This window comes from Chamaea fasciata, unplaced genomic scaffold (genome assembly GCF_029207755.1).
Source record: "Chamaea fasciata isolate MVZ Bird 193981 ecotype frontalis unplaced genomic scaffold, bChaFas1.0.hap1 SCAF_8, whole genome shotgun sequence".
Taxonomy (NCBI): domain Eukaryota; kingdom Metazoa; phylum Chordata; class Aves; order Passeriformes; family Sylviidae; genus Chamaea; species Chamaea fasciata.
Window position 1 is genome coordinate 37,159,790 of NW_027094093.1, and position 24,366 is coordinate 37,184,155.

Genomic DNA, 24,366 nt, shown 5'->3' on the forward strand with positions numbered 1-24,366 from the left:
TATTTCCTCAAATACATTGTACAGACAGATTTTTTTCTTTTTTTTCATTTTAAAAGTCTGTGAGTAAACTTTTCTTCAGAATAACCTAATGAGTGCATGAATCAAGAACCAATTTTTTGGAGCTAAATTATTTTCTTGCTTGTGTTTTAAGCGCTGCAAATGGGAAAAGCCTGTCCCTAGAGAGAGGCCAGCTGGACATGATGCTATTCCCAGCTGAAGGATTTTGTTTTTGAAACAAACTTTGACTTTTTAGAGGTATTTTTTTTCCCCCCAGCCTTCAATACCCTGTAGGAGCAATTAAAGCAATGCCACTTTTGGGGCACCCTGCAAAACTGATCTTTGGTTAAAACCTTCAAATCCTGAGGGAAGTGACATCATCCAAACCTTCCAAGGAGAAGTTTGGATTATTTTCCCTGGAAGGGAGAGCTGAGGTGACTTTTTCCCCCTGTTGTGGTGCAGTTTTTCAGCCCAGTCAGGCTCTGATAAAATAAAAACCTCGTGAAGCTGCAGAGCTTTTAACCCTGACCTCAGAGGCTGCCTTGGGACGGGGTCGAAGTTTGCTCTTTTCTTTCCTCCAGGACCCTCCAAGTGTTTGATTTGACAGAAGCAAATGATATTTAATGTGCTAATGAGCATCTGCAGGTTAATAACAAGGTGAATAGCTGAGCTCAGCCTGGCCACTGGATAAATACCTGAAATTCAGGCACAGACAGGCAGAGTAAGGGAATATTGAATTCTGGATTACCTTCCCTGTGTCCTCTAACACAGTTATTCCATGACTTTGTGGTCTGTGACAAACTGGGAAGGAGAGGAGATTGAAAACATGAAACCTCACCTTGTTCTCGAGCAGCTTTCCATAAAACAAAACACATTCTCTGGGATTTGTTACGTCAGAAGTTAAAAATAGAAATATATGTAATACTCCATAATGCTGTTCTTGGCCCCGGGGCCTTCAGCAGTGCCATGTGTTTTGTGAGGGAATGTTGAGGGTTGAGCTGATGTAACTTGGAATTAAATTCTAGCTAAGAATCTGCAAGAGGAACAAAGTAAAGCTAAATGCAGAATAAACTTAGGTTGGAAATTATAATATTGCTAGAGTTTAAGAGGAGTAATTTTTAAGTAATTGGACTTTTAATGTTCTCCTAACCCAGTTGAAACCTGCTTTGATAATGTAGCAGTATAAAGAAGTTTCAGTTCTGATGTCTAAGCAGTCCTAATTCAGGTATTTTTTTCCCAATGGGATTTCAGGACAACCCTGATTACTGCAAGTGATAAATGGAAGAGCCAAACCCTGCGAGATGAATAACTCTGTGTTTTAATGTTGGCTCAGTGTCCCTCGATAAGGGAGTATTCCTGAGAATCCAAGTGTTTGAGGTGCAGCACACCTTCAGTCCTGGAAAAACAGAGTTGGGGATAAAGCGTTGAAATGTTTTCATGGGAATCTTTGAAAAGTGAATTCTTTCTTTGCTTCTTGGGGTAACTGCACACAGCTCAGGTTTTAGCATGAAGCCCCTGTCAGTATTTTCACTTTACCAAGTGTGCAGATTCTTCAGGGGCAGAATATTCAAACCAGCTTTTCTAACTTCATCCCCCTCATGTACTGGGCCTGTGAAATGCCTGGGCTGGCATTAACCTGGTTCTTAAAAATAAACTTACTGTGGCAGCCCTACACTCTTAGTGCATTTAAAACAATAATTGACAGGGAGAATCCCCTGTACCAGATGTGTGCTTCCCTCAGAGTCCACCCTGTGTTGGGAAAGGGACAACACGGGGCTGTAGGAAAGGAAATCGTCCAGGAATCCTCGCCCAGTGCTCACTGGGAGAGAAGACACCCAGCTCAGCCCAGGGCTCTTTGTCCTCCGCTCGGATTGTTAGGCTGCGCTTCTTCCCTCAAAGCCAGGAGAATCATTTCTCTTAAGCTTTTGCCTAAAGCCACTACTGGGGATAAAACCACCAAAGATAGAAACTGCTTAAAAGCAGGGAAAGCTCTGAATTCTTTTGTTACAAATTGATTCCATGAAAGAACACAACAAACAAAACACAGCTTGACCTCTCCTTTACATAATCTGGAAGACGTTGGGTGCATCTGGCACAATTTCTGCCATCCTCAGCCGCCTGTCACCCACCTCAGCTGCGCTCTTGCCTTTTCCAGGCCGGTGTTTTGTGTAACTGTGGCTCCTTTCTTTCCCACAGTCACAGGGGGGATCACAGAGGAGCAGTTCCAGACACACCAACAGCAGTTAGTGCAGATGCAGAGGCAGCAGCTGGCCCAGCTGCAGCAGAAGCAGCAATCTCAGCATTCCTCCCAACAGACACATCCGAAAGCACAGGTACTGCTCCCACCCTCAGCCCGCGTGTCCTCACCCTCTTTGTTCTTCTCTGTCGACCTAAAGACACTCCAGAAAATGTGGGACATCTGAGAGGGAATCTCTGACACTTTGCTCAGGGTTTTTTTAATAAGTTGGCTGCACTTTACAAGTTGAGTAAATGACTTTGTAGCTGGATGTGTTACCTGAGGATCCGTGGAGTTATCAGTGTAAAAATATCCCTGTGTGCTCTCAGCTCTTCCTCCTGTCTGTAAGTGCTCTGAAGAGATTTCAATAAAATTACCTTGTGAGGTAACATGTTCTGTTATGAACAGATGTTCAACGAGCACTAAAAATTGCCTGAAAGGAAAAAGAGAGCTTTGCATATTTGTGTAATAAAATATAAAAGCTGTTGCTGTTGTCTATTACCAGGGAAATGTGTATTACTTTGAGCATTTTATATCTCATTGTATGTGCTGGTTGTCCCTTCCCCTCAGTGTTTTCTACTTCAATTAATCAGGGATTCTGTGTTGGCAGATACTGATGGCATCTTTTGTAAGCGTGAAGACACGATGCCAGAATATTTAAACAAAACAAACGAATTTTGGATCTTGAAAACACTCCAAGCTTCTGTGCAAAGTCATTTTCTTAGTTAATATAAATTGAAATTGCAGAATTAATGTTCTTTGCAATAAGAGTGCTGAGTCATTCCAGTAGAAACTGGAGTAACAGTGGGATTCCAGAATGTGCTGGGCAGTTGTTCTGTGGCACGAGTCACGCAGTGGAGGCACCACAAAGACTGAACATCCCTGAGATTTGCAGCTGCAGAGCATCTCCTGCCTGGAGACAGAACAGAGGAGGTTTAGGACACGGTTGTTTTCTTAGAGGAAACGTCTCCAGACGTAGGGAATCCTCTGTGGTTGGAAGGGGCCTTAAAGCCCATCCAGTTCTTCCAGGGACACCTTCTGCCATCCCAGGCTGCTCCAAGCCCCATCCAGCCTGGCCTTGGACATTCCAGGGATCCAGGGGCAGCCACAGCAAATCTGGGAATTCCAGCCCAGCCAGGAATTCCCAATCTCCCACGCAGCCCTGCCCTGTGGCAGTGGGAAGCCATTCCCTGTGCCTTGTCCCTGCAGCCCTTGTCCCCAGCCCCTCTCCTGGAGCCCCTTCAAGCCCTGGAGGAGGCTCTGAGCTCTCCCCTGAGCCTTTCCCTCTCCGGGCTGAACAACACACGACAAAAGTGATTTGTTGTGCTGAGAACTGGCCTGGCTGCGTTGGGCAGCACTTGTTTAACCCTCATTTGGACGCCAATTTCTGACTTTGCCTCACTCTGGTGACACAGAAATATTCCATGTTTAGGTCACACGTAGAAGCTGTTATTTATTTATTTGCCTCACTTGTGCACTGAAGCAATCCTAAGGCATGTTTCATTTTGTATTGGATGATTGAAGACCACTTTCTCCTCTTCCTGCAGGGCTCCAGCACCTCTGACTGCATGTCCAAAACCCTGGATTCAGCCAGTGCCCACTTTGCTGCCTCTGCAGTGGTCAGTGCCCCGGCCCCCGGGCGCAGCGAGGGGACCAAGGAGCAGAACACCAGCCACAACAATATCAACGGTGTTGTCCAGCCTTCAGGTGAGCAGCCCTTGGAAATCCTGCTCTGGGATCAGCTGAGAGCATCAGCTGCTCTGAATTACCAACTGATCTTCTTGCTGAGTTCTAAAATATTAATAAACAACCACAACAACAACAATCAAATCTCTTAGTTGTGATCGTTTTAAATATTCTTCTGTAAAGTACTTTGGAGCAGTGGTTTGAATCATGGAAGTTGGGAAGGACCCACAGGGATGATCAAAGTCCAGCTCCTGGCCCTGTACAGGACAGCCCCAAGAATCCCACCCTGTGCCTGAGAGCCTTGTCCAATAGATGTTGTTAAATGAATATAAACCCACCTAGTGCTCTTCACCTTGGAAAAGCATTGTTTGCTTTCCCTTTGGTAGTCCTTATCTTCTAAGAACCTGTTCTGATCAACAGTTTAAATGACAGCTTTTTAAAACCAGTGCAAATGTGTAGTGAAAGAATAAACGAACTGCTTAGCACGTTTAAGTACTTTGAGAAGGAAATGGAAAAGTTGATTCATTGTTTGATCGTTTGCTCATTTGTATATTCAACCAGAAATGCACTAACCAGCCTTTCCTGGCAATTCTTCTGACATCACTGTTAGCCTCAGGTTTCCCTGCATTTAGGATTTGTCCCAAAAAGTGCAGCCAGGGGCCCTCAGTGCCCCCTCCCAGCCCTCCTCCCGTGGGGCTGCTTGTGCTGGTGCTGTCTCCAAAGTGCCAAGAAACAAATGGGATTTGGGCTGCCAAGACAAAGAAGAGGCTTTTAAAGTAATTTGTTGTTTTAGCAGCTAATGATGTGATTAGTTTTATAGACCTTCTGCCAGGCTGGGTTAATGATAATATGAAATGAATAGAGGGAGAAAAAACACGACTGAATAAAATCAATAAACTGGAGCAGTTCCAGGCTGGAGAGAGATGTGTGTGTAATTCTCTGAGTTCATATCCAGGAGGGCAGTGCTTTGAGGGGGGAAGATCAGGCACGTGGTGATGCCTGGAACGGAGCCAGACAAGGTTAAGAGAGTAAAAGCGGGTATTTATTAAAGGCCTTCAGTAGGTACACCTTGGGCAGTCAGGGCCTCCCAGAGGCTGCACCAAAGAGGGATGAGAGCCACGAGTTTTCCAGATAATTACAGGTTTGGTCTGTTTACATATCAGGAGTTAATTCTCCAATTACAGCTTCAGGTAATGAAGTTGTTTACCCCCAGTTTGCGCCCCCTCAACTCACTTCTGGTTATACTTCTTGGGGCCTGAGACAGTCAGGTGTCCTTGAGGGATTGTTTTGTCTGAATAAAAGGGGAGAACAGGAGATGACAGGTTCTGGAGTTTCAGAGTTACATCCTAAAGCAGTACAGGATCTGAAAAATAGAAAAGCTAAATCCCTAAGGCGGCCATGGGAGTGTGCCATGCTGCCACTTCTGACTTTCTCCATGAACGTGAATGACTTAACACACTCAGAGCATTGCCCTTGAGGTTTTTGCCTTTTGTCTTTCCATCTAAAAAATGTCGCCTTTTTAACACCCACCCTTTATTCTACACAACAGGAACCTCCAGAACTTTGTACTCCACCAACATGGCTTTATCATCCAGCCCAGGGATCTCAACTGTACAGCTCGTAAGGACAGTTGGCCACAGCACCACAAACCACTTAATCCCAGCCTTGTGCACGAGCAGCCCTCAGCCTCTCCCCATGAACAATTCCTGCCTGCCCAGCGCTGTGCACCTCAACAACGTCAGTGTTGTGTCTCCAGTCAATGTTCATATCAATACACGGACTTCAGCGCCCTCGCCAACAGCCTTAAAACTTGCCACAGTTGCTGCCAGCATGGACAGAGTGCCAAAGGTAACTCCCAGCAGTGCCATCAGCAGTATAGCAAGGTGAGTGGGGACGGGCCTGCAGCAGCTCCCACTTGTGCTTGGAATCGTGGAGTTGTTTGGGTTGGAATGGCCAAAATCGGAGTCCAGGCTGTGAGCCACGCCGACCTCGTCAGAGCAGAGCACCGAGAGCCGCCTCAGCAGGGCCTCCCTCCCCTCCCTGGGCAGTTCCAGCGCTTGCCAGCCTTTTCCATGAGGAAATCCTTCCTGAAGTCCCACCTGACCTTCCCCTGGTGCAGCTTCAGGCTGTGTCCTCTCCTTAGACGTGCCCAGCTCTGCACTAGGGGGAGTCTGTTCCACCCTCAGCGTGGCCATGGCAAACCACAAGAGCTGATTTTGCAAATTATCCCCTCAGATAACTTGCCCTGCCTTTAGGCACCACTAGTTTTGGTCAACTTCTACTGAGTTTGAGTTTCAACCATTTCATTTGTCTCTTCCCATGCAGCATTTTCAGGTAGATTCTGTCAAACTCTCCTCACGTTCCCTTTAAATCACTGGGTACCAATATTGTAAGGTACAGGCTGGCAGATACATTTTTATAAACCAGAAAAGTGACCACCCCTATCTTCCATATAAAATCGTAATTCATAATTGTTTAGGTTGGAAAAGACCTTTAAGATCAAGTTCAACCATTAAATTATTTATTCTCATCAAACAGCAGCACTGTTATTTCAGATTTTTAGATGAATTTTCACGGGGATGGCAGGAGCTCTGCAGTTGGGAACTTGATCTGAAAATGGCAATATTTGGGCTTTGTTTGAAGTCGCTCCTGGATTGTGTGGTGTTTCAAAAAACAGAGTCATGTTTGTGACTTGGAAAAGTAAAAAATGGGTGTTGGTAAAGGAGTAAAAACTTGGTGCTAAAGCAGAATGGGTGGGGAATTACAGCAACACGTGGTGCATTAACAGAATAACCAATGCCGAGTTATCCTGAAGATAACTTCGGAAGAACTTTGGAATTTAATCTGTAATTTAGGGTGGAAAAGGAGAGTTAAATGCAGTAATCTTGCAGAAAGGACTGCTCTGTTGAATAACTATATAATAATAAATACAATAATAAAGCAGTTGTTGAATGCCAGTATTTACCTCCAAATAAAGCAGCGTGTGTGTGTTGAGGTTCAGGTACCAAGCCTGTGTGTTAAGGTTCAGGTAACAGCTGTGTGAAAATACGAAAGAGATTTCTAAAACTGTGCGAGGAAATGAGTTCTGACTAAAAACTGTGCGAGGAAATGAGTTCTGACTGTGAGCTGTGCCTTCCCTTGCAGAGAGAACCATGAGCCAGAGCGCCTGGGCTTGAACGGCATCGCAGAGACCACAGTGGCCATGGAAGTGACATAACCTCCAGGCTGTGTCCCCAGCTGTGTCCTGCTCCTTCCTGTCCCAGCTGAGTGCAACCACAGCTCTCTGTGGCTCACAGAGAGCTCACACACACCTGAACGGACTGGGATTATATCGTGTATTAAGTCGATATATAATGTAAATTTTGTAAAATTGGGAAAATCACTACCTTGTAAAATAGTTTATTTGTATCATCAATATTATTTCTGTTACTTGAATAGTAGATATTCATCATCATGCTTTTGCACTTGAATTTGCAACTGAATGGATTAAAAAATAATTCTTTAATGGGATCATGAGCATGACATGGGATCCTGCATCACTTGTTTAAACTATTTATTTTGCCATGTTTACATTTTGTATCTTGTACAAATAAATGCAACTTTGTGTCTAAAAAAAAAAAAGTTAAAGATTCATAGCTAGGAAACAAAATTCTTGTAATTTTTTTCTAAAGGAAATGTAAAGTTTTCACTTGGTTCATTTTGTTTCACAATTTGACTAGATGGACTTTTTGGTAAATACTTTAGTGGCATTTCACTGTCAAATATGAAGTTCAAGGCAAAATAGTATTTTCTATTACTGTGCAGGGGAAAGGGATGGATCGATACATGCAAATTTAATGTAGTAACTCACTTTTCCATATATTTTGAATGTATATTTCTATTTATAATACCAGTTTATAAAAAATAATTACACAGGAGAGGAAAAAAAAAAACCAAAAAAAAAAAAAAAAAAAAACTGACTAGGAAAATTATGCATCTGGCACATCTCCAAATGTGCAGATCTGAGAAAAAATTTTCACCTTGATGCCATTTTATCCGAAGAACTGCGTATTTTAACCGGCTTTCCAACTGTACCACACCACATTAAAGGATCTTTTACCAGGTATGTATTGCATTCTATATCATTGCAATAATTTCATTATTGGATGTCTAAGCTATCGAGCCATCCCGAGGTGGTGGGGGAGGGGGTGGGGGTTGGGGAGGGGGCGCGGGGGGGTGGGAGGGTTGTGGCAAGATTGTCTTTTCAATTTTGGAGAGTTTTCCTGTGGCTACAAGGCAAGTAACGGGTTGGAAAAAGTCTGACTGTAAGCGTTGGACACCTTCGTAGTGTAGTGTTTTAGTGACTTTTTTTATACGGTTCTTGTACATTAGATACGTGTAGTGGTGTTTCCGAATGTTTGTTTATGCACTAGTTCAGACAACTTTCCCTGTTACTTGTTCTTGATAAGTGAAAACTGCAGGGAAATAAAAATACATATCAAAACCTGGCCATGGTGCATATGTGGTTATTTCGCAGTGTGCAGGCAGCAGGGAGAGCAGGGGCTCCGGGCCGTTGATTCCCGGCATGTGCACTGATTTCCAGAGGGCTGCACGGGATGGGAGAATTCTGTGCTCGTGGAGGGATGGGCTGGGACCTGGGGAAATGGGGAATGAGAGTTTCTTCTCCACGTTTGGATGTTTCTGTGTTACAAATCCCAGGACCGCTGAGGTTGGAAGGAGCCTGTGGAGATGTTGTTTAGTCCGGGCTCACCCTCCCAGGAAAATCTTGCCTGTGTGTATTTTCCGTCTTAGCTTTCTATATAAAGAACTGGTTTTAATCCAGGCTGTGTTTAAACCTGTTCTGTCTCAACGTTTGTGTGAGTTCAAAGTCCTGGCAGCTAAAAACACTTGCAGAGCTTCAGATCTTGGGAGCTCGTCACAAACTCAGGTGTCTAAAATTACCTGGTTTTTTTGCTTCACTGATGCTCCATTTTTATTCCATATGATGTCTGCAGGGAGAGGTGAAGATAGATTATTCCTGTTGGGAGTAGAGGAACCCACTGTGCTGCCTTGGTCAGGTGAGGGGTGGTGGTGGCAGCTTTGGGGGGCACCTGTGGCTTCACTGGAACCTCTGCTCCCTGAAAATTCCTCCTTATCTGATCTTTCCAGCTTTTCTGTAGAGCTGGGCTCATTTCAGGGTATGGCTGATTGTCTGAGGAATAAATTATTTTTTTTTTTTTTTTCCGAAAGAATTGTTGAAAATCCGAGTCTGTAAAAGAAAAAAAAAAATATTCTCCTTGATATCTAGGACTAACCTTGCTTCACTGCCATCCCCAAAACCCTTTGGAGGCTTTAATGAAAATGGGAAGTCATTTTCTCTGCAGATTGAAAGCTGTACATTTAGCATGGACTCTGCTCACTACAAAGATCATTTTCAGTGGATCATTTTCAGGGAAAATTGGCCAGAAGATGTCTCTGAGATTGCTGTGTCTCTCTTGATTTCGTGCAGTCTAATCCTCATCTAATTACTTAGAAAAAAAACCCCCAAAAAAACCCTTTAGCTGGAGCTCTGGACTTTTAATGGATTCTGGGAAAATGTGAGGGCGCAGAGAAGGATTCCATAAACTCCCAAGGCTCTGATGGTAAGTGCCAGCTGTGGAATGGCTTTCATTTAAAGGATTAGTGGGGATGAAACCTTCTGTGCGGCAGAATGGAATAGTCGCTGCAGGATTGCTGTGTGCCTCCAGTGCAGGAACAGGGGAGGAGTGGTGCGTGATGCTGCAGGCCATGGCAGTCTTCATTCCAAAGAAGAAAAAAAAGGGAAAAAGGGGAAGGACTGGTACTATAAAATACTTTGGCCACTGACTGAGGTGGTTTTGTGCCGTTTAAACAGGTTGAGGATATGTTGGTCAGTTTGAATTCCCTTATGTGAATATATATTGAATTATATATGATTATTATAGTTATAGTATATTGAATTCCCTGTGTATCTCTGCAGTAAGACTGGAATAGGAATTCCTGTTCTCTTGTGTGTTGGGAATATCTTTCAGGTGAGACTGTAGAATCCTGGCTTATCTACAGCAGTTTATGCTGGACTTCATGTCATGTGCAGAGTTTGAAATGTCAGGAACTAGAAAATACTGGTTCTCCAATAAGTTTTATGTTTGTTTATGGATTGACTGAAGTCTTGGCATCCCAACAGGCTCCCTGGATTTGCCTGCAAGAGGAACAGTTTCAAAGCTCAATTCCGTGTTTCTGCTACTTTGAGGGCTTTGCAACATTCGCACTTTAATTGGGAGGACTGGGAATAAAATAACCTTGGTAAATTAAAGCCAGCGACGTGGTGCTTGGGAAAGAAGGAAGTGAGTTGGGTGAGCTGGCTTGTCTCTCAGTCACCTGCTGTATCTCTCTCTAAATGCAATCTTTGTGTCCTTTGGATGGTTTTTAATCATTTAATCTCAAAAAAAAATTAATGGGCACACATGGAAGTTACATTTTACTATGCATTTAACTCATTTAATCAGTCTGTATTGTGACTTAGTGACTTCAATTAAATAAAAATAAATTAATGTAGCTGAAATAGGACTAAAATCTGGAAACTAACAAGGAGTGACATTGAAGTAACTCCGGTCACTTTTGGAGTCCCGGAATGGTTTGTGTTGAAAGGGACCTTAAAACTCACTTCAGCTACAGCCAGGGACACCTCCCACTGTCCCAGGCTGCTCCAACCTGGCTTTGGACACTTCCAGGGATCCAGGGGCAGCCAGCCACAGCTTCTCTGGGATTTCCATCCCAGCCTTACAAAATTCCTGAAGTTAGGATTGTTTCTATGACCTAAGAACAGTAAAATCTGTTTAGTCCAGCCTGCCTTCAATCCCCGGGCCTCTGGTTGAACTCCAGCACAAGTGGAATTCCGCCGGGAGGAGCGAAGGAAGGAGGGAGGCAATAACTGAGGCGGGAAGCAGAGAATTTGTACCAGATAAACCAGCTGACGGGGTCTCTGTGCGCTGGGAGGACACAAGCCGTGCCCGTCCCTCTCCGTCCCTGCGCGCCGCGGTGTCACTTCGGGGCTGTCAGTGCCGATAACCGCGCTCTGCCTGACGCGTGTGCGGATCCCCCGCGGAGGGAAAGAGCCGCTAATGGAGCAGAAGAGCGGCGGGTGCCCAGGCTCAGGCTCGTGTGTGACACGCCAGAGCCGCCGTGTGTCCCCTCCGTGCCACTCCCCAGGGCCCGGCTGGTGGCAGCTGCCCGGGCGGTGCCGGAGCGCGGAGCCAGCGGGGCTCTGAACGCTCCCCTGCCCCTCCCGAATTCCCCAATTAATTCCCCAATTAATTCCCGGATCCCCCGAGCCCTGCCCTGGAGGGAAAGGATGCTCAAATCAGCCGCGTTCCCCCTGATGCTGATCCGACCCGACTCGGCGCAGGGGGGTCGGAATCGCCGCTGAAAGTGACACCAGAAGATGGCATCAGCTGCCTGCGAAGCTCCTTAACTCTTTCTGCCTCTCCACGGAGCCTTTGTGCTTTGGGGTTGGGGATTTTTAGTGCTTTCCTGCCCTAGTCGGTGTTTTTATGGTTGCCTTACTACTTCCTATAATGTAAAGACAACGTGGGGGTTTTTTTTTCCGAGTTACAACCCTTTTATTCAGCTGATTTATTAACCCAAACGTAAAGATGGAAAAAATGTTTTGTGCACTCAGTAATGACCTACCACTATTTTATACAGCGGTAAAATCGATTTATTTATTTTGAGCAAACCCGTTTTTGGTTGTTTTTAAGGGGGGATAACACGAAATGTATGACTGTGCATAACCTGAATAATTTATACGGAGATTGAGATTTATGTGTGTACTTTACCTTTTTTTTTTTTTTTTTACAGTAAGCACATATTGAAGTGTCTTGCAAATGAGAAACAAATCCACTGCCCAAGCACTTTCTCCTGGAGCATCTTTGGAGTGCCAGTGCTTCATTTCCAGTTTTCCCAGAGCTGTGGAGCTCTGAGAACGGAACCCCTGTGCTCCTGATCCCAAAGAAATCCTCACATGGCTGACCCCAGGAGATGCTGGGTCTGGGGTGATCACCCTGAGAGTGTCACTGGTGCACATCCTGTTCGTTTTGCTGTGTAATTCCTCCCCTGCCTGGCCAAACGTCCCCTCCTGAGCTGTGGATGTGTCCCTGGGGATGCAAACAGATCATTCCTGACCCTCATTCCCTCCTGCCTGCCTCCTCAGCACTTCCCAGCTCGTTTTTCGCCTTTATTTATTTTTATTCCTGCTAAACGCTTCCAACGCTCTGCCTTTGCAAACATTCCCTGCTGCACTCTCAGTGTCTCCCTGTGTCTGTGGGACATTAACTACCGGTGACATTTAAAATCGCCTTTTGTCACGGGGATCCCACCCTTTTTGGCCGCTCCTGGGAGAAATCCTTTAGCAGCCCTTTCCCCTGAGCCACATCTGAGCACCGATGGCACCAAGATCTCGAATTCCCTGCCTGCCGAGCCGCCGGGATCAATGGGATGTGCATTAACGCTGCTCTCCCTGCTGACAGCTCCCGCCCCTGGCCAGCACCGCTGTCTGCTCCTCGCACGGAATTGTTCAACACAGCAGAAATCCAACCTTGCTGCTCCTCCTGCGGCTCCCTCCCGACTCCAGAGCCCGGCAAAGCAGTGAGGAAACAACGGTGATGCTGAAACGTTCCCTCGTTTCTGTGGGATCGCCTCTGTCCCAATCCCTGTCCCGTTCACATCCTTTGTCACCTTGTCCCCTCCTCGGTTTTCCCGCAGCCTCCACACCTTGGCTGTGCTGGTGGCTCCCCTGCAGAGAAAGATGGGATTTTGTCATTCCTTTGTGATCCCGGTCCTCCAGGAGGGGATTTGGTGTTCCTTTTTTATTCCTATTCGTTATTCTGATATCTTGGGGTGTTTCCTGAAGTGAGCTTGTCTCAGCTGGGGAATTTCTCCAGGAAAAATCAGAACTTGCTGTCAAACCGTATCTGATCAGCCAGGGTGAGCTAAAAGCTAAACTGGAGAGCTGGGAAAGTAAGAAATGGAGACAACACCCAGGTTCTCTTGGTTTTACTTTTGTGGTGCTGGTAGAAAAACAATTTTCATATGTTTAGATAAAAGTAAATTCAGAAAAACGTGTATGTATGTGGATTTCTCATAAGGGTACAGCTGAAAAGTGACATGGTTTGAGTGGTGAAAGAGATGAATGAAGGGGAAAACAATAAAGTATTTAAGTTCTGGTTTTCTGTGTTTTCATGGTTTTTTCCCCACCAAACTGTCCGTGCCACCTTCAGGCACCCAGCCCAGCCTGGGAGCAGCTCCCAGAGCCAAGGAGGAGCTGATCACTCCAAAATCTGCCTAAAAATCCCTGCCCCTACCAGGCTGCTTCACCTAATCTGGTAATAAGCAGCAAAAAATAGCAGCAGCTGGGGTGACAATTCGGTATTGTCTGCACTCCAGACAATGTCACATTGTTTGTGACAAAAGTGCTGAGAAAAGATGGCTCTCTGCATTCTTCCTGATGGCAGATTATACCTGCTCTAGTAGAAGAAAAAAATAAAAAAATCGAGTTTTGCTTATCTCACTCCAAAAATGAGCTCTCCATAATGGAGGAAAATGAGGATTAATTCATCCAAAGGCTTGTCTTTTATGACTAAGCCCCGACTTGTCATGACTAACAAGTTTGCTATTCAGGGTAAAAAAAGCTTGAAACATAAGAGAAATAAAAGGGATAATTGGTAATCCAGGGGAATAAATCCCATTATGTAATAATGGCTTATCACATGCTGCACATTGCTCACTCTGCCCCACGGAACTGCTTTGAAGAAGGGTGTGAGAGGCTTCGCTGCCAGCCTGCTCCTCACACCCACCGCAGGTGAGGCCTGGAGGAAAGGGAGATTCCCAAGAAAAAAATGCTGCGGGATTGTCCACCCTCATCTGAATTGTGCAAATAAAACTCGGCTGGAAACCAGGAGCTGCTGGAGCCCGGGCCACTTCTGCAGCTTCCCAGGAGCCATCGTGGATGTTTGGGCTCTTCTTTCAGCAGGAGATTCTTGTCGGGAGAAACTGATGGAGGAGGAGGAGGAAGAGGAGGAGACTTCCTGTGGTGTTTCAGACTGTTTCAAATCATGTGAACGCAGGGAAATAGACAGGAGGGAGAGCTGCAGGTGATTTGAGCAGGTGAGGAAGGAGCATTTTCAGGAAAGGAGGACAAGGAGAGCAGCTCCAGGATGAGGAGGATGAGGAGGATCCTCATTGGGGAAGGAGGATGAGGAGGACAGGCTCCTCCTGACGCTGCTTTTCCCAGCTGCTGATTCACCCACCGGCTGCATGGGGACAAAACTTCCTGTAAACAGAGCAAGGTCCCAGCGTCACCCTTTGCTTCTGCTTTTCTTCCCAGGAACCAGACACGGAGTGACATTCCAGGGGGGAATAAATATCCTTTAACCTGGGTCCAGATCCAGGTGTGCCAGAGGCCGAGGGGAGATGCCAAGGGCAGCTTGGAGAGGGGCGGCTCTTGGAGCAAATCCAGAGGATCGCCATGAAGCTGGAGCACCTTCCCTATGGAGACAGGCTGGGAATGTGGGGGAGAAGGTTGTTTGGAGAGCCCACGGCAGCTTCAGGTGTCTGGGAGGAGCTAGAGAGGAACTCAGGGAAGTTCAGTTTGGATAGATGGGAGAAATCCTTCCCTGGGAGGTTCTGGCACAGATTGCCCAGACAAACTGTGGCTACTCCATCCCTGCAAACATCCCAGGCCAGGCTGGACGGGGCTTGGAGCACCTGGGACAGGGGAAGGTGAGGGGCTGGATGATGTTCGGGGACGATGCTGGGGATGATGTTTGGGGGTGATATTTGGGATGATGTTTGGGGATGATGTTGGGTGTGATATTTGGGAATGATATTGGGGACGATGTTTAGGGACGATGTTTAGGGACGATGTTTGGGGACGATATTTGGGATGATATTTAGGATGATGTTCGGGATGATGTTTGGGATGATGTTCAGGATGATGTTCGGGATGATGTTTGGGATGATGTTCAGGATGATGTTCGGGATGATGTTTGGGATGATGCTGGGGATGACAGTTCAGGATGATGTTCGGGATGATGTTCAGGATGATGTTCGGGATGATATTTAGGATGATGTTCGGGATGATGTTCGGGATGATGTTTGGGATGATGCTGGGGATGACATTTCGGGACGATATCTCGGGCCGGTGTTCGGGTCCCTCCCAGCGCATCCGCGGCGGCTGCTGCGGGGGAGGCCCCGCGGTGGCCGCGCAGCCGCGCCCGAGCGGGGCCGGTCCGGGGCGGGTCCGCGGGCTCTGAGCGGCTGCCAGGGCTCCGGGCCCCGCCCGCCCGGCGGCCCCAGCCCCGCTGCTGCCGCACCTGCCCCGCGCAGCCCCGGCGCCCGCCCGCCGCCATGGCGGACCCCGCCGAGTGCAGCATCAAGGTGATGTGCCGCTTCCGGCCCCTCAACGAGGCCGAGATCCTGCGCGGCGACAAATTCATCCCCAAATTCAAGGGCGACGAGACCGTGGTCATCGGGGTGAGTCTGCCGCATCCCGCATCCCGCATCCCGCATTCCGCTGCCGCCCGCGCGGGTGGGGCGAGCATCCCTCGGCTCGGGGCGAGCATCCTTCCCCTCGGGGCGAGCGTCCTTCCCCTCGGGGCGAGCATCCCTCGGTGCGGGGCGTCCCCGAGCCGTCCCCGCGCGTCCCCCCCCCATCCCCTCCATTGTTCCCGCAGCCGCCCAGCGGGATGTGGGGGCCGGCGCTGCCCGCGCCCCCCCGGCCCCGCTGCCCCCAACCCAGCGGGCGAGGGGCCCGGGGGTCCCCGGGGGTGTCGGGGGTCTCGGGGGTCCCGGGGGGCGCGGGGGAGCCGCGGGCTCGGGCGCTGATGTCATGCCGGGGACTGGGCATGCTCGACTGGGGCGGCCGCCCGCGCCTCCGCCGCGCCCCTGCGGCAGCCGCCGGCACCGGAGTTATCCCGGGGCCCGGAGCCGCATCCCGGGAGCTGCATCCCTGGGATCGCCATCCCCGAGACCACCATCCCCGAGATCCCCATCCCCGGGATCTTCATCCTCGGGACCTCCATCCCCGGGATCCCCATCCCCGAGATCCCCATCCCCGACATCTCCGTCCCCGACATCTCTATCCCCGACATCTCCATCCCCGAAATCCCAATCCCCGGACTCCCATCCCCGGTGTCCCCATCCCCGAATCCCCATCCCCGAGATCTCCATCCCCGAGATCCCCATCCGCGGGACCCCCATCCTCGGGACCCCGAGATCCCCATCCCCGGGACCCCCATCCCCGGGACCCCCATCCCCGGGACCCCCATCCCCGACATCTCCATACCCGAGATCCCAGTCTCCGGGATCCCAATCTCCGGGATCCCCATCCCCGGAACCCCAACCTCGGTGTCCCCATCCCCAGCACCCCCATTCCTAGCACCCTCATCCCCGAGATCCCCATCCCCGGGATCCCCATCCCTGGGATCCCTATGCTCGGATCCCCATCCCCGGACCCCCATTCCCGGTGTCCCCATCCCCGACATCTCCATCCCCGAGATCCCAATCCCCGAGATCCCCATTCCAGGGACCCCCACCAGCCCCGCGGGCCCCGCGCTGAGCAGCGCCGCGGGACGAGACCCAAGTTTGGGGTGGTTTTTATAATTATATTATTTTTTTTTCCGCGTTGAAAACGCCGAAATGAACCCAAACCCCCTCCCGGTCCCTCGCGCCCCCCGCGCCCTCCGGAGCTTTATCGGGAACAAAGGCTGGGGATGTGGCTCCGTCCCAGCCCAGCATCGCCCCCGGGAGGGGCAGCGCTCACAACCCCCCGGCGGGCTGTGGGTGAGGGCTCCTGGGCGGATTTTTGGGATTTAGTGTCCAGCCAGCCCGGTCTGTGGTGCTTTATTCCATGTACTGCTCATCTCTGACATCCATGCCATGTGTTGGTCACCAGTAACACGTTCCGTGCTGGATGGTGATGGAGAGACCCCCAAATTAATTGTCAGCACAGCTCCTTGCACAATTCGTTAAAATCCTTACCAGAACCTTGAGCTCATCAGAAACTTTGCTGGTGAAAGTTGCAGGAAAGCAAAACAAAACAAAACAAAACCACAAACAAACAAAAACCGGGTGAATTACGAGCATAAACGGCTTGTTGTTGTTACTTATTTTTTTTTTTTTTAATTTGAAATGCCCTCTGTGCTGCCAAATTAATTGTCTTTCTGTGAAGGTTAAAGCTGTAGCAGCCCGTTAGCAACAGAATTATCAGATTGGTTTATCAATCTTGGTCAGCAGCAGGGGGCTGGATTTGGCCGGCAAATATTGGGAGGGAAAAATGTGCCACTGGATGTCCAAGGAGCAAATGTCAGCAAGTTCCCCTCCCCCCTAAATAAATAAACAAACCCTCAGACATATTAAAAGCAGATTAAAATATATCTCCTGTAAATCCCTTACAGGGCTGTGTTTTGGAGAGAATTGGAGTTCAGAATTCTCTTTGCCCGCTGATAATGTGTCTTTGTCCATAAAGTGTCTGTTGTCTGGGAAAACAGTAACTGGGATGCTTTGGAAAAGCTTTTCGTGGCTTGCAGGCAAGAGAAAATTCCTTCGGTGAGGGTGAAAAAAGGGAAAAAAAAAATAACAGCAACTGGTAATTTCCTACCATGGAAGTTAAGGGAAAAAATAGAGAGAAACAAGGACAGCATGTATTTATTTATACAGATATTTGTTTTACATGGATAGTTGGGTTGGGGAGTTTTTTGCTGCCTTGAAAATCTAGTCAGAAGCTTAGAGTTTGCCTTCCCCTTCCTAAGGCAAAGAACTGTAATTATTTAGGATTGTAATCACCTCAACGAATGCAAGATGTCCTCAAATCCAGCTTTCCAAGGAGGAGCCATCAGAGCTCTGTGGGAAGAGCTGTAGTTTGGCTGAGTGGAAGTGAGCACAAGAATCTTCCCTCACTCTTTGTCCTCTTTATTTGCAGCCCTGAGCTCTGGTGTAACTCGATCCCCAGTGGATCCCACTGCAGCAGGACTGGGAAGTGCTGCTGGGTTTTATATTTTTTGTGATTTTTTAAATTATTTTATTGGTTTGGAGTGGCTGCTTTGCTCCAACAAATAATGCCTGGCAGGGGTAAGGAATCCTGAGCCGAGCAAAGGCACCACCAGAGCAGAGTTCCTTCTAGGAAAAGCAAGATTTCGATCTTCAAAGGCTCTTAGGAGCAAAAATAAACCAGGACCAACCACTTTTTTTTTTTTTCTTTTTGTTTTACTATAGCATTTGAAAACGCTGCAATGCAGCTTTTAATTTTGATCCGTGGATTGGGAAGAGAAGGGTTCTGTTAAAATTTAAGAAAACCCAAACCAAACGATCAGCTTCCCCTCGGAGGAATTATGTCATCATGTGAGAAAAAAAAAAAAAAAAAAAAAAGAACTGATTTAAGGGAAGCATCTATTTTATTTTTTTTTTCTGACTAGTAAGTCTGAATAAATTTATTTCTTCCCCAGTAAACACGGGGGAAAGGCTTTCCTCCTGAATTTCCCACTGTCATCTCCTGTTACACTTCCCTCGGGCAAAAAAATCACAGATCATGACTTGGTATTTCTGGGAAGGAGCAGCAAGGAGGGAAAGTTTAACCATTTAGGCCTGGCTTTGCTTAGGCTGGACTGAGGCTTCGAGCTGCTCCAGGGCAGTGTCCTGACTCCTTTTCAGGTGGATCAATCCCTGGGATTTGGGATTTGATCCCGGGTTTTGGGGTTTGTGTTTCTTCGGGGTCCGGCGTGTGAAGCGTGGAGGGTGAAAACCTCTCACCTGGGATTCCCCTTGGCTTAAACCAGGCCAGACCCTCCGCGTTCCTGCTCTGCCGTGAAATTTAAAACACGAAAAGCCTTTGAGGCGACTCTCCCCTCCAGGCAGGGCAGGAAAAGGGGATGATGAATCCAGGGCTTCGGCTGCCCGGGAGCCTCAGCAGGCTGCAGCTTCATTTTGTGTCTCTCCGCTCCTCTGCAGCCTCAAGGTGACTCTCGGATTGATTGTGCTGCCTGACAAACCTCAAAATGTGCGGTTTTCTCGCTGCCTTCCTGCTGCTGGGGGAGCCTGGGGCTGGCTGTGGGGTGGCAGAGCTGGTGGAACTGTTTGTGGGGTGGCAGGGCTCTCTCTGTGGGGTGACAGAGCTCTGTGGGGTGGCAGGGCTCTGTCTGTGGGGTGGCACAGTCATGGAGCTGGCTGTGGGGTGGCAGAGCTGCTGGAGCTTGTGGGGTGGTAGAGCTGTTTATGGGGTGGCAGGGCTGTGTGGGGTGGCAGGGCTCTCTCTGTGGGGTGAAAAGCTCTGTGGGGTGGCAGGGCTCTCTCTGTGGGGTGACCGAGCTCTGTCTGTGGGGTGAAAAGCTCTGTGGGGTGGCAGGGCTCTCTCTGTGGGGTGACAAAGCTCTGTGGGGTGGCAGGGCTCTGTCTGTGGGGTGGCAGGGCTCTCTCTGTGGGGTGGCAGGGCTCTGTCTGTGGGGTGGCAGGGCTCTCTCTGTGGGGTGGCCGAGCTCTCTCTGTGGGGTGGCAGGGCTCTGTGGGGTGGCAGGGCTCTGTCTGTGGGGTGACAGAGCTCTGTGGGGTGGCAGGGCTCTCTCTGTGGGGTGGCAGAGCTCTGTGGGGTGGCAGGGCTCTGTGGGGTGGCAGGGCTCTCTCTGTGGGGTGGCAGGGCTCTGTGGGGTGGCAGGGCTCTCTCTGTGGGGTGGCCGAGCTCTGTCTGTGGGGTGGCAGAGCTCTGTGGGGTGGCAGGGCTCTGTCTGTGGGGTGGCAGGGCTCTCTCTGTGGGGTGGCAGGGCTCTCTCTGTGGGGTGGCAGGGCTCTGTGGGGTGGCAGGGCTCTCTCTGTGGGGTGGCCGAGCTCTGTCTGTGGGGTGGCAGAGCTCTGTGGGGTGGCAGGGCTCTGTCTGTGGGGTGGCAGGGCTCTGTGGGGTGACAGAGCTCTGTGGGGTGGCAGGGCTCTGTCTGTGGGGTGACAGAGCTCTGTGGGGTGGCAGGGCTCTGTGGGGTGGCAGGGCTCTCTCTGTGGGGTGACAGAGCTCTGTGGGGTGGCAGGGCTCTGTGGGGTGGCAGGGCTCTCTCTGTGGGGTGACAGAGCTCTGTGGGGTGACAGAGCTCTGTGGGGTGGCAGGGCTCTGTCTGTGGGGTGGCAGGGCTCTGTCTGTGGGGTGACAGAGCTCTGTGGGGTGGCAGGGCTCTGTCTGTGGGGTGACAGAGCTCTGTGGGGTGGCAGTGCTCTGTCTGTGGGGTGACAGAGCTCTGTGGGGTGGCAGGGCTCTGTGGGGTGGCAGGGCTCTCTCTGTGGGGTGACAGAGCTCTGTGGGGTGACAGAGCTCTGTGGGGTGGCAGGGCTCTCTCTGTGGGGTGGCAGGGCTCTGTCTGTGGGGTGACAGAGCTCTGTGGGGTGGCAGGGCTCTCTCTGTGGGGTGGCAGGGCTCGGCAGCTCCCGCGGCCGTGTCCCGCTGTCCCTCGGGTGTTTTCTCCCCAGCCCAGCGCCGGGAGGGTGCCGGGAGCCCTCAGCGCCCGCTGGGATAATCCCCGCTCCAGCCTCATCCTCCCCGGCGGCTCTGCTGGGAAATACTGAAGAATTTCGCCGTGAAGGGCGCCGTGGTTCGGTGGTTTCCCCTCTTCTCCCCTCAGGCCTGGGGCAGGCCCTTCCCGCCGGCTCGGGGCTCATCCGGGGGGTCGTCCAGGCAAACGTCTCCTGCTGGGAAGCAGAAAATCCAAAAAAAAAAAAAAAAAAAAAAGCAGCTCGGGGGCCCTGGGCTTGTTCCCGGGAAGGGATAAAAGGCTCTTCTCCATTGTGCCTGTCAGCTGGATTTGTAAAGCCCGGCTTAGCAGGAGCTGCTGAGCTCTGCAGCGCCCGGCTCAGGCTGAGCCTTCTCCTCTCTGCCCATCCCGGGGGGCTCCCTCCATGGGAAATCTTGGAGAATTCCAGGAGAATTCCAGGAGAATTCCCCCCTGGGATCGAGGGGAGAACCCCCCCCAGGATCGGGCTTTGCCCACAGGGGGGAAATGCTGTTGTCTCCTCCGTGAAATATCGCCCACGAGTAACCGATGTGCCTCGGAGCAAAGGGGGCCGTCAGCTGGGGCTGCTCTGCGGGGTCACGTCCCGGGAAAGGAATTCCTCGGGATATTCGCTGAAAGAAAGGGAAAACAAGGATTGCTGGCTGATTCCTGCCTGAGCAGGGCTGTGGCCTTGTTTACCTTTTCTTAAATTTTTTTTCCTTTTTTTTCTTTTTATTTTCTTTTTTTTTTTCATTTTCTTCTTTTTTTCTTCCCCCCCCCCCTTTTTTTTAAATGCTAAAAGTGCTTTATGATACGTCTTGTGGAGAGATCCTCACTTATTTGCATCCCTAAAATATTTAGAAGCGCTTCATCTGTTGTTCCATACGTACCAGTGAAGCCAGCAGAGTTTGATTGTAAAATCCCTCCTGTGCAGAGATCTCTGAGTGCTGTTAAACACTTGGCACTTAAAAAAACAAATTAAATAACTCCTTGGGCTAGTTAAAAAAAAATTAAAAACTTGCTGGGATTTTTTTGGGGGGGGTGTGTGTGCAGCTGTTTTGTTTCTCTGTGTGTATGCATTTGTTTTGTAGGTACTGGTGGCTTTTATATTTGTAAGAGGATCGAAAGGCGTTACTCAAATTGAGGGGTTTTTTTTGGTTAGAATAAATGAGAAATTACCGTTACTTTGGTTGCTGAGTTTAGGGAACTTGTGATTTGGATTGTTTTGGTGTTATGGATCGGATTGTGAGTTATAAGGGTTAGAAGGTGGAATGATGGCAGTGGGTGGAGATAAGAAGTTGGATGTTTTGTTGATCACAAAATGGCATTGGTGGAAGTGTGCAGGCATTGTTTATGGACAGTCACAGAAAATTGTACCATTTATCATAGAAAATCTGTGTTGTTATCATAGAAAATCTCGAATTTTCAGTTTCCAGGGTTCTGACACCCACCCTTCCTGCACGGCCCAGGACTTTTCCTGCAGCCTGGAATAACGTCTGGATTTTGCTGCTTTTCCTCCTCTGGAGGAGCTGGTGCTGGGCTCATCCCCTGTGGCTCTGGTGCTTTCAGGTCAGGCTATTTCCAGAGCTCAGCACTCACAGATCTGTCTCTGGCTCTTTTTTTTTTTTCACCCTTTGGGTGATTTTGCTCCACGGGTACCTCAGGAAGAAGCAGAAGCCCATGGATCACATCGCTGTTCCTTTGGGAAAGAGCAAACACAGGATAATCCCACTTTTTTATGATCATTTTTAAATTTTTTATTCCCTGCACGAGAAACAATTTCATTTATTTACAAGAAACAATTTGATTTATTTACAAGAAACAATTTCATTCACTGAAGATCTGCTGTGGCCACTCAAGGAGCTGCTCCCAGTTTTGGTATTTAAACCAATTTCCTGTTCTCCACACTTATTTTTCTGTTGCAGACAGGTAGAGGTATTATAGAAGAAAAGTCTCATAAAATATGGTTCAGGCCCCTCTAGCTAAGCTAGAAGCAGCTTGTAAGTTGCCATGAAGAAAAAAAAAAAGTAAGAATAAACACAACAACCTGTTTGTAGAGAGAAAAATAAGTTTGCACCTGCATAAACAATGAATCTGTCCCATAAAAATCAGCGAAGAAAATGTGTAAACACATCTAAAAAGGGAAAATTTGCTAGACATATACAATGGCCCTAAATGAAGTAAACTTCACTGTGTTGCTGGCCAGTCAAGTTGAACACTGTGCCTTCTGATATTTCCTATAAATATGAGATTTGGGAATAAAAAGTTGGCTTTTCTGCATGAAGAAACTTATTACTACAAGGATTTCCAGCAGCTTGTGTGGAAGATGACCACCAGGGGCCTGATGAGAGGACTGAGGAGGGGTTTGGTTCTGTTTTTACAGTGAGCTGGTGAAGAGCAGAACTGTTCTGGAGCTGCTTATCCAGAAATACATTTATTAGTAAAGAAATAAATGTGTTAATCAAGAAATACATTGATTTCTGGTCGCAGGGAGACTCCCGTGAGCTGCTGGAGCAAATGTGCAGCATTGCTCTGCCGTAATGTCAGCGGGAGAAAAATCAGCGTTGATCAGGGTTTCTCCAAATATTCTCCTTTTCCACCTTGCCTTTGGCTAACCCCAGACCCACAGGTGTGTTGGGATGAGTGGCAGCTCCTGGGATTCTGCTGGAATTGACCCAATTTTGGGAGGTGTTCCCAAGGCAGGGAAACTTCCCAATAACTTTCCAAACAAAACCTTTGGCTGCTTGGACATTTTTTTTGCCAGGTTTGAGCCATTTCTCTGGTTTGGAGACTTTTTGTTTGATTCTCCTCCGACTCCTCAGCATTTTTCCTTCTGGAATTGGATATTCCTGCTCTTCCAGGCTCGTCCCGGGGCAGATTATCCAGCAGGGATCAGTGTGTGTTTTATGGGTGAAGCTGCTCCCGTGTTTGCTTTTCTGTTTTCTCAAAGAGCACCGAGAGAGCTCAGGTGTGAAAACAGCTTCTGTTTATTGATGGTGCTGCTGGAAGGATGATTTACTCACAGTGAAAAACACATTTCCTCACCAAGGCCATTCCCCTCTCTGTGTTTCCTCAGGGCCGTTCCCCTTTTTGAGTTTTCTCAGGGCAATTCCCATTTTTGTGTTTTCTCGGGGCGTCTTTTTTGTCTCTTTTCCCGACCCCTCTTTGGGCATCCTTCTCCAAACCTATCCAAAAATACGGATTCTTACTTAAACCTTCCAAACTTTAGATGGATTTCAACGAGCTAACTTGCCAAACCACAGAAAAGAAAGGAGTTTTGAGCTGCTCTGTGTTGTTTTTTTTTTTCCTCCTGCTGGCTGCTTGTTTTTTTGGGACCAGAAGTTTTAAACATCGAGCATCATTCCTGAGTAGTCCCAGTCCTTTTCCTTCCTTTGGGATGCGCCAATCAACCACTGGGGCTTGGATTTGTTCTGACAAGGTTTTTTTTTTTTTTTTTGAGCCTGGTGCAGTGAGATTTGGGGGTTTTTTTGGGATTATTTGGGGCGTTCTGTCCACTGGAGAGGATTTTCCCCGAGGCTCCCTGCCCTGAGGGAAGCTCCCGTGTGTGCTCCCGGCTCCCTGAGCTGCCCCAGGGGTTCCAAACGGAACAAAAATCGAGAATTTCTGCTCAAAAAGAGGAGAAATGAAAGATGCAATGCCCCTTGTCGGGCTTTAATATTGATCTGCTTTGTCTCTGTAGGAGTTTCTGGGAGGAAAGATGAATTCATTTTGGGTTTGTTTTTTTTCTTGATGGTTTTGACTGGGCTGCTGACACCCTGGGTGGCACAAAAATGACTCACTTGGGGTTGGTTTTTCCCCCAAATCCCTTGTTCTGTGCTGCCCTATATTCCTAAAAACCCCCCAGGATCCCGTTTCCCCCTCTCGGGGCTGCTGAGGCCTTTCTGGTGAAATCCTGGCTGCTTCACTTGAATG

General features: G+C 48.7%; 2 protein-coding genes across 3 annotated transcripts in view; both read left to right on the forward strand.

The window, feature by feature from the left end:
- Positions 1–7,836, forward strand: part of EPC2 (enhancer of polycomb homolog 2) — a 33,477-nt gene extending 25,641 nt beyond the window's left edge. Inside the window, exons 11-14 of the mRNA XM_066190434.1 lie at positions 2,194–2,330; positions 3,781–3,940; positions 5,469–5,802; positions 7,064–7,836. Coding sequence (XP_066046531.1) covers positions 2,194–2,330; positions 3,781–3,940; positions 5,469–5,802; positions 7,064–7,136 — 704 coding nt within the window. The 3' untranslated portion in view covers positions 7,137–7,836. The remainder of the gene's footprint in view (positions 1–2,193; positions 2,331–3,780; positions 3,941–5,468; positions 5,803–7,063) is intronic.
- A 7,470-nt stretch (positions 7,837–15,306) lies between these two features.
- Positions 15,307–24,366, forward strand: part of KIF5C (kinesin family member 5C) — a 73,903-nt gene continuing 64,843 nt past the window's right edge. For both annotated transcript variants that reach the window (XM_066190435.1, XM_066190436.1), the window contains exon 1: positions 15,307–15,445. In XM_066190435.1, coding sequence (XP_066046532.1) covers positions 15,320–15,445 — 126 coding nt within the window. In that variant the 5' untranslated portion in view covers positions 15,307–15,319. The remainder of the gene's footprint in view (positions 15,446–24,366) is intronic.